At 44.8% G+C, this 15,251-nt stretch overlaps 1 protein-coding gene across 3 annotated transcripts in view; it reads left to right on the forward strand.

Moving 5' to 3' along the window:
* SNX10 (sorting nexin 10) overlaps nt 1-15,251 on the forward strand; it is a 141,172-nt gene that overhangs the window by 58,204 nt on the left and 67,717 nt on the right. For 2 of the 3 annotated variants that reach the window (XM_029589157.1, XM_029589156.1), the window contains exon 2: nt 9,708-9,757. In XM_029589157.1, coding sequence (XP_029445017.1) covers nt 9,722-9,757 — 36 coding nt within the window. In that variant the 5' untranslated portion in view covers nt 9,708-9,721. Of the gene's footprint in view, nt 1-441; nt 463-9,707; nt 9,758-15,251 lie in introns of those variants that run through there. The other variant, XM_029589158.1, reaches the window with a different exon arrangement.

Genomic DNA, 15,251 nt, shown 5'->3' on the forward strand with positions numbered 1-15,251 from the left:
CAGTTCTTATATACTAAAGAAACTGGCAATTGCTTCAGAAGGAACAATATTCACTCTATTGCTCCTTCTTATCAGTTCCAAGCACAGCAATGTGGTCTTCACTCTTTCAGACTTTAGTATCGGTTAATTACTTACTTTCTCACCATAACACTAACTTAACTACAGTTTACAAATTTTTGCCTATTTATAACATTTTTTTTTTTTTTAGCATTTTATAGTGTAAAACATTAAATATTAGTTCACTTAGAGGTTGGCCTCTGGCCTTCAAACTAATCTGTGTCTGTGTGAGAACTCCAAATTCATGACAGCCTAACTTCTAAATGCTTCCTCAGCCAGAGTAATCAGAAACAATTCCATTAAAAGGGTCTGCATTATAAGCATAACAGAGACTCACCAAAGAAGCTAAAGATGTTCTCTCTGGAAGAAGGAAAAGGGAAGATATACGATACAAAAAAATATCTAGTGAGTATCAAAATACCAGGTGGTAGCATTTTCAATAGAATGCAAAGCTCAAGGTCAATGTCATCCTATGAAGCTAAAGGGAAAAAAGGCCAAAAGGAATGTGAAAAAAAAATACTTTCACTGAGAAGGGTGGTGTACATGTGGAGGTTATAGGAGACAAAACAGTGATAGAATTCAAACATTCATGGGACAGGCACGAAAGGACCTTAGTGGCAGAGGGAGGGAGAAGTTCACAGAATAAGTAAGACCTGTGATAGCATAACAAGCAAGTACAAATGGATTTTGTTTCATTTTATGTAGAGAGAATGGAATTTCCATGCAAATATTAATGAAAACACATAGTAATATCCATATTAAAACATTTTAAAAGAATTGAGTCTGCATGCAGACTGCACAATGTCTCTCTGCAGAACTGTAGGAAATCAGGTGCATGGACTGTAGTGATCTTTCCATTTCTCTTCTGTTCCGTTCTCAAAATCTGCATAATCTTATTGGATGCAATAATATTAGACGTGGTGCACATGCTGATTTTCCATGTCTTTGCCCAGCATGCCTCTAAGCATTTATGTACCATTGTATCCAGCCATAAGAATATAAGACAATGCCATGCTAGGACAGACCAAGATCCATCAAGCCCAGCATCTGTCTCTTGACAGTGGCCAGACCAGGTCTCAAGTACCTGGCAGATCCATCCCAAAAAGTAGATCCTTTTCTTGTTACTCCTACCTGGCTAATGATGTTTTATTGACTTTTTCTCCTGGAACTTGTGAAAACCTCTTTTAAACCCCACTATGCCTTTTATCTTAAGAACATACTGGGTCAGACAAGGGTCCATCAAGCCCAACATCCTGTTTCCATATCCTCCGGCAGCAGATTATACAGCTTGATTCTGCACTAAGTGAGAAAATGCTTTCAACTGTTTGTTTTAAATCTGCTGCTTTTGATTTCATGGAGAGTTCCTTTGTTTTAGAATTTCTCCGAGGACAAGCAGGATGGTAGTCCTCACACATGGGTTACATCATCAGATGGAGCCCAATGCGGAAAACTTATGTCAAAGGTTCTAGAAACTTTGATTAGGCACATTGAGCATGCCCAGCATGCCCTATACCACTCGTCCATGTGAGGTCCCTCTTCAGTCTTTTTTTTTTTTTTTTTGCGGAGCTGTCAGCATTGCGATTGGATTGAGCTCTAAAACATTTGGCTTTTTGCCTCAGGGAAAAAGTTTTTGCGTTTTTTCACTATCTCTTTGAAAGTCTGTCGCCAGGTCCCTCTCAGTGCCTCCTCGTATCGTCCCCAGTGAGGCTTTTTGGCGTTTCAAGTAAGTTTCCTTTTGTGGTTGGTTCCCTCCCATGTTGGTGGTGCCTCTATGCCTGTCTTCCATTGCTGCCTGCCGCCATTATTCTGTATTTTTACCATTTGTTTTGCCCCGTCATGGCCATGTCTGACTTATGGCAATGCATCCAGTGCCCGAGGACCATGTCAATCACTGATCCTCATGAGGTTTACATCCTCTGCCTGGGGGCATCGCATGATGTCTGGGGTTGCCGCTTGTACACCCAGATGACCCCAAAGGGATGTCTGCTTCGACTCGACAAGATGGAGAACCTCTTTGGGTCAAAGAAGTCTGAGCCATCAGTGGCATCGAAAGATCTCGGAGCCACACTGATGGTCACCACGCCATCGACATTGGTAGGACTGTCGGTCGCCAGTGGATAGGGGTGCTGGAGACTGACAGTTGTCTATCTCCTCTGGGCCGAGGACATCGGGTTCATCATCCTCAGCACCAGGGAAAGACCGGGCCGAGCATCGTGGGAAGACTAAGAAGCATCGGCACCGGTCACCATTGATGCATGGTGCCGAGCACAGGGATGCACCAGCTTTTGCCGAGATGCCCCCGAATCGACCCCGTGGCAAGGAGCGCCAAACCATCATCTATGCCCGGGGTCTGTGACTGACTCCACAGGCCAATCCTTCTTGCAGGTCCCAGAAAGATCTGGCAACCCGTCCTTCCTCCCAGTTGGTGTTGGCATCTGCAGTGTTTGAAGAGAAGCTGGAGCATCGAGTCAAGCTAGTGGTGGAGCGGGTGCTGCAGGCTTTGGTCCTATGGCACCAGAGCCGGAGCCGCCTATGCTCGTAGCATTTCTGGAGAAGGTCAAAATGTTCATCATGCCTTACCGACCCAGCTAGCGTTGGTTCCTGGGAAGGCACCGGTGCCTAGCGGGGCACCGAGGCCGCCTCCACTGATACAGTGGTCATCGCTGGTTCCTCTGAGGAGGAAGCTCTGCTGCGGTTGGCAGAGACACCAAGGCCGGTAGTCCCCTGTCCGGTTCCATCTGTACCTACACCTCTGGATGTCGTCCAAACACCTAAGGCCCCATCCCTTGTGGTATACAGTGAGGATAAGGGTCCCTATGACCCCTGGGGAGATGATCAGACAGAATCCTCTCCAGAGATGCGGATGACCTCCCGTCAGACTCTTCTCCTCCAGAAGAGCGAAGGAAGTCCCCGCTGGAGGACTTGACCTTTGCAAGGTTTGTCAGGGTGATGGTGGAGGCCATCCTATTCCAGCTTTTGACTGAAGACACCAGGCACAAAATGCTTGAGGATCTTTAGTTCATGGAGCCTCCTAAGGAGTTCCGGCAGTTCCGGTAAACAAGATCCTTAAGGAGTTGCTGCTGAGGATTTGGGAACACCCCCCTCAAAGTGCCTCCTGTTATTAAGAAGGCAGATGGGATTTACCTTGTCCAAAAGTCTGCCAGATTTGATAAGCATCAGCTGCCCCACCAATCGGTGGTGGAATCTATCCTCAAGAGAGCCAAGTGCTCTCGGACCCACTCCTCAGTGGCCCCGGGGAAAGACCACAGAGAGCTGAATGCTCTTGGGAGGAAGGTGTTCCAAGGCACCATGCTTATTGCTCACATCACTGCCTACCAGCTCTACGTGAGCCAATACTCGCATGACATCTGGAAGCAGGTGCAGAGGGTGACTGAGCAACAAGACACCTTCATGTCAGTGGTACACAAGGGTTTGGAAAGTGGAAAACACAAGGTCCGAGCAACTTACGATGTTTTTGAAATGGCATTGAGCGTCTCTGCAGTGGGAATCTGCACCCACAGACTGGCATGGCTGTGGGCCTCTGATCTCAGACCAGAGATACAGGAATGTCTCGCTGACATGCCGTGCACTGGAGAGAATCTCTTCGGAGATAGAGTGAAGGATGCTGTAGCCTAGTTCTAGGATCATCATGAAACTCTCCACCAGCATTCTGGATTCGTCATCCTCATCCAGGAGGCAATCGAGGCAGGGGTACAGGAAATCTTTCTTTTGGCAAAAGAAGTACTATCCTCCGTCTTCTCGATCCCATACACACCATCAGAGCTTCCGCAGCAGTTCCAGGCAGCAGAGAGCTGCCAAGCCCCAGCCAGCTCCTCGGTTAACTCCGGGGACAGGGTTTTGACTGGGCCATAGGGAGCATAAGCCCATTGCCCGTACCCGGGATGATTGTCCCTCTGGTCAGGGGCAGGCTGTGGTTCTTTTCGAACTGTTGGCCCTGTGTAACCTTGGACTAGTGGGTTTTGTCCATCGTCCGCCAGGGGTACCAATTAAACCTATTGGGTGTCCTGCCAAATTGCCCTCTGTGCCAATTTTGGGGGCCGGTAGCACATCAGGAGATACTAGAAATGGAGCTGTCCTCCCTCTTAACGTCCAGAGCAGTCGAGCCTGTACCACCAGGGCAAAGAGGGTGAAGATTCTACTCCAGGTACTTCCTGATTCCAAAGAAAACAGGAAGACTCCATCCCATCCTAGACCTGAGGGCATTGACAAGTTTCTCAAAAACAAAAAGTTCAAGCTGGTTTCCCTGGGCACCTTGACTCCCCCTTTTGCAAAAAGGGGCTGGTTATGCTCCCTCGACCTAAAGGATGCATACACCCATATCGAGATATTCCCCGGTCACAGGAAGTATCTTCAATTTGTGATCGGGAAAGAGCACTTCCAGTACCAAGTGTTGCCATACGGGCTCATGTCTGCCCCACAAATCTTCACAAAATACCTGGCCCAGATAGTGGTGCACCTCCACAGACTGGGAGAGAATGTTTTCCTATATCTGGACAATTGGCTGGTCAAGAGCACATCTCAGGCAGAGGCCATCTGGTTCATTTGTTTGACTATTCAGGTGTTGGAGTTACTAGGGTTTGTTCTCAACTACACAAAGTCGCATCTCAGTCAGTCACCTCAATTGGACTTCATCGGAGCCCTGCTAGGGCCTTTCTGCCATACCAGAGGACTGTCGCTCTGGCAACCATTGCGACAGAGGTGCAACAGAGCTAGCAGGTATCAGCTTGGCACATGTTGAGGCTGTTGGGCCACATGGTCATGACAGACTGTCGCTCCCTTGGCACGCTTACACATACACAGAGCCCAGTGGACTCTGAGGTCGCAGTGGCACCAAGCCACGCAGAGCCTCAGGATTGCATCCAAATAACCCTGTCTCTCTGGGACTGTTTGTCCTGGTGGCAGGTACTCTCCAATCTAGAATGGGGGATTTCCTTTCAGAGGCTCCCTACTCAAATTATGCTAACCATGGTTGATTCTACCCTGGAGTGGGGAGCTCATGTAGATGGGCTCAGCACCCAGAGACTGTGGTCCGCTCGGGAATGTTCTTGTCAGATAAGCTTCCTAGAGCTTCTGCCGATCAGGTTCACGCTATGGGCTTTCAGAGATGAGTTGTCCAACAAAATTGTTCTGATCCAGACTGATAACCAAGTAGCCATGTGGTATATCAACAAGTAGGGAGGCTTGGGATAGTACCTCCTGTGCCAGGAAGCAGTCCAGATCTGGTCCTGGGCCCTGGCCCTTGGGATGGTGCTCAGGACCATGTACCTGGCCGCAATAGAGAATGTGGTACCGGATAGGCTGAGTCGAGCCTTCAGACCCCATGAGTGGTCCCTGGACTAGGGGGTAGCAAATCGAATTTTCCATCTCTGGGGGAGCCCAGATGTAGATCTGTTCATGTTCCCCTGCAACCGGAAGGTGCCTTGGTTCTGTTCCATGTCCAGGTCAGGCGGTAAACCAGTCTCAGATACTCTTGCCTGTCATTGGGGCAAGGGTCTTCTCTATGCGTATCCTCCGATTTCCCTTGGTGGCAAAGACTCTCTCAAAGCTTCGCAAGGACAGAGGCACTATGATCCTCATAGCTCCTCATTGGCTGAGACAGGTCTGGTTTCCACTCCTGGGACTTCCCGAGATTTCATCGCACAAGTTCAGGCCAGGCTGTGGCATCCCAACCTCCAGGCCCTATCGCTCACAACCTGAATGTTGAGAAGCTAATCCTACAGCCACTTGATCTTTCTGATGATGTGTCTTGGCTTCCAGAAAGCCTTCCACTAGAAAGTACTATGGTCTGAAGGGGAGGAGTTTTTCTGTGTGGTGTGAGCAGAAGGCCCTAGATCCGTTCTTCTGCCCTACATAAAAACTGCTTGACTACCTCCTACACCTGTCGGAGGCTGGCTTAAAAACCAATTCTGTTAGAGTTCATTTTAGTGCAATTGGCGCATGCTACCATGATGTAGTTGGTATGCCCATCTCTGTATAGCCTATAGTTGTACATTTCATGCAGGGTTTGCTTCAATTGAAGCCTCCCCTAAGGTCTCCTGCTGTGTCTTGGGACCTGAACATGGTGTTGGCTCAGCTGATGAAAGCTCCTTTTGAGCCACTGCGCACCTGTGATCTGAAGTACCTGACCTGGAAGGTCATATTTTTGATGGCGGTTACTTCAGCATGCAGGGTCAGTGAGCTCCAGGCCTTTAGGGATCAATCTTATACTAAATTCTATCATGACAGGGAGTTCTTGTGCATGCATCCTAAGTTCCTGCCTAAGGTGGTGATGGATTTTCATCTTAATGAATCAATCGTCCTGCCAATTTTCTTTCCCTGGCCCCATTCACACCAAGATGAATGAGCACTGCACAGTTTGGACTGCAAGTGAGCCTTAGTCTTCTGCCTGGAGCGGACCGAAATCCATAGACAGTCCACCCAACTTTTTATTTCTTTTGATAGGAATAGGTTGGATGTTGCTGTTGCCAAACAGACTATATCCAGTTGGCAAGCAGATTGCATCTGCTTCTGTTATGTCCAGGCGGGACTGCATCTTGGGGGTTATGTCAAGGTTCATTCTGTCAGAGCTAGAGCAGCATCAGTGGCCCACTTGAGAGCAGTTCCTGTGGAGGAGATCTGCAAGGCTGCGACGTGGAGCTCTCTCCACACATTAACATCCCACTACTGTCTGGATAGGGATGGCTGACGTGACAGTAGGTTCGGCCAGTCTGTCTTCCAGAAACTGTTTTAGTTGTAGAACCCAATTCTCCCAACCTAGGTCCCGTTGTTTGGGTTCAGGCTGACTCCCCCTCTGTTACCAACAGCATCGATGGTGTTGTGCCTGTTGGCACCTGATTAGGTGTCTATTGGTCCCCTTTTCTGTTGGGGAGCAGCCTGTAGCTAGGGATTCACCCATGTGTGAGGACTACCATCCTGCTTGTTCTCGGAGAAAGCAGAGTAGCTTACCTGTAACAGGTGTTCTCCGAGGACAGCAGGATGTTAGTCCTCACAAAACCCACTTGCCACCCCATGGAGTTGGAGTTTCTCCAATTTATTTTATCGTAATTCTATGTTTATAAGACTGAAGAGGGACCCCCGTGTGGATGCGTGGTATAAGGCAGGCATGCTCAGTGTGCCTAGTCAAAGTTTTTAGAAACTTTGACGTAAGTTTTCCACATCGGGCTCCATCTGATGATGTCACCCATTAGTGAGGACTAACATCCTGCTGTCCTCTGAGAACACATAATAGGTAAGCAACTCTGGATTTTTGAAGGGGCTAAATAACCATCCTTTATTTATCCGTTCCACCCCACTCATGATTTTGTAAACTTCCATCATGTCCCCTCTCAGCTATCTCTCTTCCAAGCTGAAGAGCCTTAACCTATGTAACCTCTCATCATAGGGAAGCTGTTCCATCCCTTTTATTCATTTTGTTGTCGTCCTCTCACCTTTTCTAGTTCCGCTGTATCTTTTTTGAGATGGGGCAACCAGAACGGTACTCAAAATTGCAGTCACATCATGGATCCATACAGAGGCAATGTGATATTTTCCTTTTTTTTTTTTTTTTTTTTTATTCTCCATTCCTTTTTGGATCATTCCTAACATTTTATTTTCTTTTTTGAATGTTTCAATGTATTATCCGAAAAGACTCCAATGCCCTTTTCCTGGGTGGTGACTCCCAGTACAAAACCCAACATTGTGTACCTGTAGTTGGGATTATTTTTCCCTATGTGTATCACAGCACTTTTCCACATTAAATTTAATCTGCTATCCAAATGCCCAGTCTTCTCAACTCACAAGGTCTTTCTGCAGTTTGTTGCAATCCACTGCTTTTTTTTTTTTAACATCTTTGAATAATTTTGTGTCATCTGTAAATCTGATCACCTTGCACGCTGTTCCCTTTTCCAGATCTTTTATGAACATGTTAAACAGCACAGGTCCCAGTATTCCAATGTCCTTTTTCTATTTGGAAAATTGACTAATCCTGCTTTCTGTTTCCTGTCTTTTAATCATTTAGCAATCCACAATGGGATACTGCCTCTTATCCCCTGACACACTACTTTCCTGAGGAATCTCTCATGGGGGACTTTGCCACATACCTTCTGAAAATCCAAATACATTATATTAACTGGCTCACCTTTTTCTACGCATTAAAAAACAATGTAAAAGATTGGTTAGGCACGACTTCCCTTTACCAAAACCATGTTGACTCTTCCCCATTAAGCCATGTCTATATGGCCAGTGATTTTGTTTTTAATAGCAGCTTCTACCATGTTGCCCAGCACTGACATTGGGCTTTCAAATTTATAGTTTCCCAGATTATCCTGGACCCTTATTAAAAAAAAAAATTGGCATTACATTGGCCACCTTCCAGTCTTCAGGTATTGTGGCTATTTTTAAATGATAGGCTACTGATTACTAGAAGCAGGTTTGCAGTTTCAAGTTTGGGTCCTTTTAGGATGCTGGGGTAGGTGCCACTGGTTATGGTAATTTGTTACGCTTTAGTTTGCCAAGTTGATCTATTACATTCTCCATTATCGCAGATATTTGTTTTCGTTGCTCAGAATCTCCACCATCAAAGAATGTTTCTGGTGTGAGTATTGTTCCCAACATTCTCCTCGGTAAAAGACTGAGACTGAGTCTTAATTCAGTTTTTCTGTTATTTCTTTGTCCTTTCTGAGCACCCCTTTTATCCCTTGGTCAACTAGAAACCCATCTGACTCCCTTAAAAGCTTTTGCTTCTAATGTACTTAGTTATACTATTAATTTCACTTCTCTGTCAAGCTTCTTCTCTGATTCCCTCTTGGCCTGTCTTACTACTACTGTTTTACATCTGACTTGCCGGTGTTTATGCTCAAACCTATTTTCTTCATTTGAGCGATGCCCTTTTGACTTTAACGGCCTCTTTTTTTCACCTCACCATTAAACCATGCTGGCAGTTGTTTGGTATTATGGTTGCGCTAAATCAGACTTCTGCAATCAATCTAAAATGTTTTAATTTTTTGTAAGCAACCTAGCCACATTGAAGGTATTTAAGATTTTCTTATGAACTGTGTGTTGAAATTCAGAAGGAAACAACATTTAAGTGGCTGTAATTTACAGCCTCCACGTTGAATGTGTTCAGAGTAGCATCAGCCTGGCCCAGTCTTATTGTTCAGGGTCAGAACTGGATATGTGCAGCGGAGATTCCCTCCCTCTCCCCCCACCCCTGTTTTCCAGGCAAAACAGGTAGTGTGAAGTAGGAATGATTTGCCATTCTTCTGTGGTAGTGTGCAAGGATTCTTGGGAAGCTGGGAGAGAAAAACATATACAGGGTTACCTGGTTCTCTTCCTGAGGGGTTGTGACTAGACACAATAGCAATGAGAACACCTCAGTAGACTCAGGCTGGCTAACACAGGTTCCTTTAACCCTTAGAGCCACACCCCTTTCCATATGGGGGCAGGTGACATAGCCAGAGAATGTTAACCCTTTGCTGTCTGATCTAAGGGATGACCTTTTGCTCTCCGTTCTCTAACATTGAAAACCTGGATTTCCTTTTCCTGTGTGCGTTTAAGTACTGTGATGTGCTGGCCTGCGAAGATGCTTTCTAACCCTTTTGCTGTAATTAGATCAGAGATTTAACAATTTCTGTTAACTTTTTGTTTTACAGACTTGCCTCTGTAAATGGTTGTGAAGATGTTGCCGAAGGATAGCAAAGGGGTATGTCATTTTTTGTTAATAAATAAGATAGACATTTACAATTGTTTTGTTTTTGTTTTGGTTTTTTTTGGGCGGGGGGGCTTTGAAGCAGAAGAAAATGAGAAACGTCTTTTCAGTAACGTTCCACAATAAAATGAACTTGGAGTAGATATCTTTATTTTATGGTCTGTTTTTTTTAGCCAGATAATCCCAGATTCTCCCTGCGGCTGATAACTGTTTACATGCAGTTTGTAATCTGTTTAGGGAAGTAATTCTATTTCTGGTGCTCTCCTATCTTCCGCATGTATATGTAATGTTCCCCTTGTTTTGTTCTGTAATGCAGTATTTCATTTTACAATCCAGGTTTGTAATTGTGTGCCTGCCTTTGACGGATGAGCTACAATCTCCATTCAGGAGATTTGGACTCTATGACCTACTTGAACCTTGTTCCTTGGAATCGTCAGGGGTCATGCCAACTCCTCTCCTCCCTTAAACTTGGCAGAAGTTGGAGCTGGTGTGGATTCAGACTAAGCTAGAACTCCGAAAATTAAGAGTAAACTGTACTGTGCTGTATGTGTACCTGCATGTGCAGAAATGCTGTACATATGTATGTGTATATGTAAAAACTGCCTGAACCATGGAGCTGTTGGCCGACAGAATGCAAGGCACACTTTTTGTCCCATTGCACAACAAAAAGGAGAACATTGTCATCAGTTTGTCAAGTCTTAAGGTCCATCTGACCTTATGCCGTCTCCAGTAGTGACAGGCATCAGATGCTCAAAGTGAATGTATAAGCCTGGCAGAGCCTTCCCAAATTGGTGCGTCATGCCCCCTCGCTAGCCATATTCAGGTCCTGTCTAAAGATCCAACTTATTGAAGATTTTTTAAATCTTAATCCTGGATCTCACTGATCTTTTAAGCTCCTAAAGCTTCTTATTTGTCTCATCTGCATGTCCTGATAGTTCCTGCTCCATGGAGCTTACAAGTCTGTATTGTATGTACAGCACTGCATACATCTTACAGCACTAAAGAAATGATTAGTAGTAGTTGTAAATACAGCATCTGTAGAGCTGTCCATCTGCTGTCATACGCTTTCAGGAGGGAGAGCTCATTTAACCTCTCCATCTTCCTCCTGGAGTTGAAGATTTAAAAGTGGACTGTAGAATTCTTAGAGCAGAAATCTATGCAAGTGAGGCAGCCTATGATGTGTCTGGAGCTCAAAACAATCTTATCTTTTCACCTTACACAAGTTTCCTGTTGCTCCTCAGCATTTTTACAGGTACTCTCAAGTATTCAGTTCGATTGATGAAGTGGCCCCATGTAACCTTGTATAAATACAAAACCATGGAGTAGTTTTGGTAGTAAGTTTCTTGCTAGACTTGCTAGCCATGACAATACAAAACAGCAAGCATATAATTACAAGACTGGTTGTAACCTGCCCCTCTGTCTTCACTGAGCTTCTGAGAGCTCCTGGAAATAATCATGAGACTCTGTAATATTAATATAATATCACCCAGGTATTAATTTTGCCTGTCAGCATTTTCCTTTAGTTTACTAGCCCAGTAATGGCCAGCTCCAGGCCTCAAGAGATACAGACAGGTCTGGTTTTCTGGCTATTCACAATGAAGACGCATGAGTAAGATTTGCATGCACTGCCTATAAAGTATGTGTAACCCTAGGGCTTAGATCCCATCACGTGACCTCAAAGACCACACCTCAAATAGGGTTTCCACTGGTAAAGTCATCTCCTGACGTCAATTCACACTCAAAGTCCACGATTTCTTGTCGGGGTGCGTCTTGTGTGCTATTCAAAAGAAATTTCAGCATTACAGTCTTGTAAACGTTAGTATTAATTAAATCCGTGGCAAGCTGATTTAGTTTCCAACTTAACTTTTAATGATTCAAGATGAAAATCTGACCAAAATATTGTTACAAATTCTTAGTATCTACAATCCATTTTACAGCTTCAAATCTTCTAATAAGTCTGCAGATTTCAGCTTCTGGTTAATATGTTGTTGAAGTCCATTAATTTTTCTCATTGTTAATCCTTTCCAATTAATGGGGTGATTTTGGAACTTCCTCCCAGAATTTGGTGGATAGGGTGATCACTCCTAATTTAGATGTACTACAGTAAAGTCTCATACCTTTAGTCCAGTTCAGTGCAAAGTGTTTATTCCTTCTGCTTTCTCCTTACTTCCCTGTTGGTACCTGGATGGTACCTCCATAACTCATCTCTTCAACATCCTGATGATGCAGCTGTGGTTAACACTGGGTGAGTGCCACAGATCATCTTCACTGTCTCCTCCTTGCCAGGAATGAACCCAGATCCATTCCTCCAGCAGGACTTCCAATAGTCCATTGGTTCTCTCTGGATGAGATACACCACTCTCATTAGATGAAACACACTGAGACCCCCGGCCCTATGGTACTCAGATATGTAGTAAAAGCTGGAAAAAGGGAAGTAAAAACAGAGAGGAAGGGTGGAACAACCTCCTTCTCTAAAACCAAAAGGGTTCCAAAAAAGCAACTTAAAAGATACTTTCACATACCCAAACCTCATTCCTAAAGGCCCAAGGGTCCTTTCCTAAGAAACAAAGAAAAAATAGTAGCAAGCATACTGACATGCTGCCCCTACAAGGGATAACTAAACAACCCAAACTGGGTTTTATAGTCTGACTCCATCATTTCCAGTCTCCCACATGGGGGGGGGGGGACTAAAACCCAAAATATTACTACTACTCCCAGGGTCGGTGGAAGCACTAGGCGATCGCCTAGGGTGCCACAGGTTTAGGGGCGACCCAGCAGCCACCTTCTGCTTCCATTGGACTTGCTCAAAATTGTGAAAAAATTTTGTCCCGATTCCCAACACTGGTGGCAGCTGCAGAACCTAGGCCAGCGATTCTCAACCAGTGTGTCACTACGGACTGGCAGGTGTGTCGAGTGCTACTTGCAGCTGGCAGGGCCAAAGAAATGAAGACTGTTGCTGCTAGCCGCTGCCGGAGACCAGACTGGCGGGGGCTGAAGAAATGAAGACTGGTGCTGCTAGCTGCTGGTGGGGGCCGAAGAAATAGACTGGTGCTGCTAGCCGCCAACGGAGACTAGGCCAACGGGCCGAAGAAGAGCTGTTCAGCTGGGGGCCTGTGTGTGTGTGTGTGTGTGTATTTGAGATTGGAAGGTTGCTTCTGTGTGCATGTGTGTATGTGAGAAAGGAATGGAGCTTCTGTGTGTGTGTGTGTGTGTGTGTGTGTATGTGAGAAAGGAATGGAGCGTGTGTGTGTGTGAGAAAGGAATGGAGCGTGTGTGTGTGTGAGAGAGAGGGAGACTGGTTGGGGAGATTATTGATGTGTGAGACACAGAAACTGGTCCTGAGGGTATGATTGGTGTGTGTGTGAGAGAGAGAAGAGACTGGTTGTGGTCCCTAAGGAAGAGGACCGTGAGGACAGCTTCAGTATCTACTGCTGCTTCTGGTGTGGCCTACAAGGGAAAGGAGTAGGAGAACTGCTGGAGAGGGTAAGTAAAGGTGGCTTTTTAAGTTCATTTTTCTTGATTGACTACCATTTTAATTATTAGGTAGTATGTGATGTGTCTGCTGTTTTGAAATATTTTATTGGTGTTTGAAGAATTTTTAATAATTTTTAAGAGTTTTTAATTGTTAGATGTTCTGTTCATCAGCTGTTTTGAAACATTTTTGCATATATTTTTACAATTATTTCTGTGTGGGAATCTATAATAGCTTGGCTTTTTCTGTTTTCCTAATTGGCTGTGAATTGGTGTTTAGGGCCTGGTTTAATATTTGTAGTATTGCCTTTTTATAGGTAGGGTTGTTCCATTTGAGTGTATGCCATAATGCAGGGGTAACTTTGTGCGGATTCGTTTGTTTGCAATATTGCAGATCCTGGGACTTTGTTAGGTGCTATATTTCTGTTTTCATTTCTCCAGGTTTGCTCTGCTTACAGAGTGGCTTTTTTTGGGTTTTCATTCCAGTTTGTCTCCATATTTGTAATTTGTGGTCTTTCTGTACTTGATGAAGGTCGATCTTGTGTGTATGACCGAGGTGAGATATTTAACTAGCACGTAGGCACATAAAATACCTCATTTTATTTGTTGTGTTTCTCAATTGGACATGCTGTCTTTTTATAAGTAGGGCTATTGCGCCTGGTAGTAGAGGGAGTTTGTGTTGCTGTTATTGAGACAACACCAGAATATCTTTTTTGTATGGTGAGTTGTACGGGGAATGTTCTAGTTCTGCTTTATACCCATTACTGAGGGGTGGGGGTGGGGTTAGCCCTGTGACTGTCGTGTGTTCAGTTTGTCTCACATGTGAGGACTATCTATCAGGTGTGTCCTGACAGAAAAAAGGTTGAGAACCACTGACCTAGGCAATTGGACCTCCTTCTTCTAGCTTTCGAGGACTGGAGCAGGAAATGTTGTGGGCCCACATGGGCAGGAAGAAGGATGCCCAATCATCATAGCTGGAAGGTGTGGCCAGAAGAAAAGACTGAGAGGGTCAGTTGTAGCATCGGCTAGCTGCACAATAGAGAGGCAGGATCGGTTGGGCTGTGCGGCTGAAGAGAGGCAGCGATTGGCCGGGCCACGCAACAGAAAAGAGGCACCAGTCAGCCAGGCTGCATGGCAGGTGAAAGGCAGGATCGGCTGGACGCGCTGCAGAAAAGAGGCAGCATCTCTGCTGAACGAGGAAGATAGGGGAGGCCTCCTGATGCCATGGAAGTCCAAGAAGAAAGCTGCTGCCTACACCTAGGATGGAGAGTAAAAAATATATATGGGTGTGAGCATGTGTGAGTGCATATGTATATGAGAGTATATGGAGAGAGAGAGCATGTGGGGGAAAAAAGAGTATGTGTTTGTGAGAGAGAGCATGTAGGGGAGAGAGAGCGCAAGTGTAGTGAAAGCATATGGAGGAGAGAGCATATGTGTGTATGTGACAGCATGTAGGGAAGAGAATGAGTGTGTGTATGAATATGTTTGAGTAAGCGAGTATGCCTGTGTTGGAGCGTGTGTATGTGAGAGAGAGGAGAAAGTCTTTGTATAGCAGCCACCGCCTCCGCTCATTAATCCATGACAGGCTCAGACTGAAAATCAAAAGTTCCCAGCTATGGATTGTGGGATATTTTTTATCCTTATTTTAATTATTGAGTAGTGTTTGTGTTTGCTGTTTTTGAAATATTTTATTGGTGTTTGGTAAAGCTTTCAAAATTTGCATGAGTCTTTAATTATTGGATATTCTATTCATCAGCTGTTTTGAAATTATTTTATTAGTATGATTTTACTATTATGATTAATAATTTATATATCTTAATTTTATTGATTATTTCATGAGGAATGGTGAAATTTTTGTTTTTCCATTGTTGCACTGTATAGAGTCTGGCATGATGCGTTTTACAGTTCAGTTGTTGTCTGCACATTTCTATTTATACTTTATGTGGCTTTATTCTGTATTTGGTGAGGGTTTGTGTTCTGCATGCAAAGACTGAGATGAAGCATTCTTTTAGCATGT

The sequence above is a fragment of the Rhinatrema bivittatum genome, chromosome 2, assembly GCF_901001135.1.
Source record: "Rhinatrema bivittatum chromosome 2, aRhiBiv1.1, whole genome shotgun sequence".
Lineage (NCBI taxonomy): Eukaryota > Metazoa > Chordata > Amphibia > Gymnophiona > Rhinatrematidae > Rhinatrema > Rhinatrema bivittatum.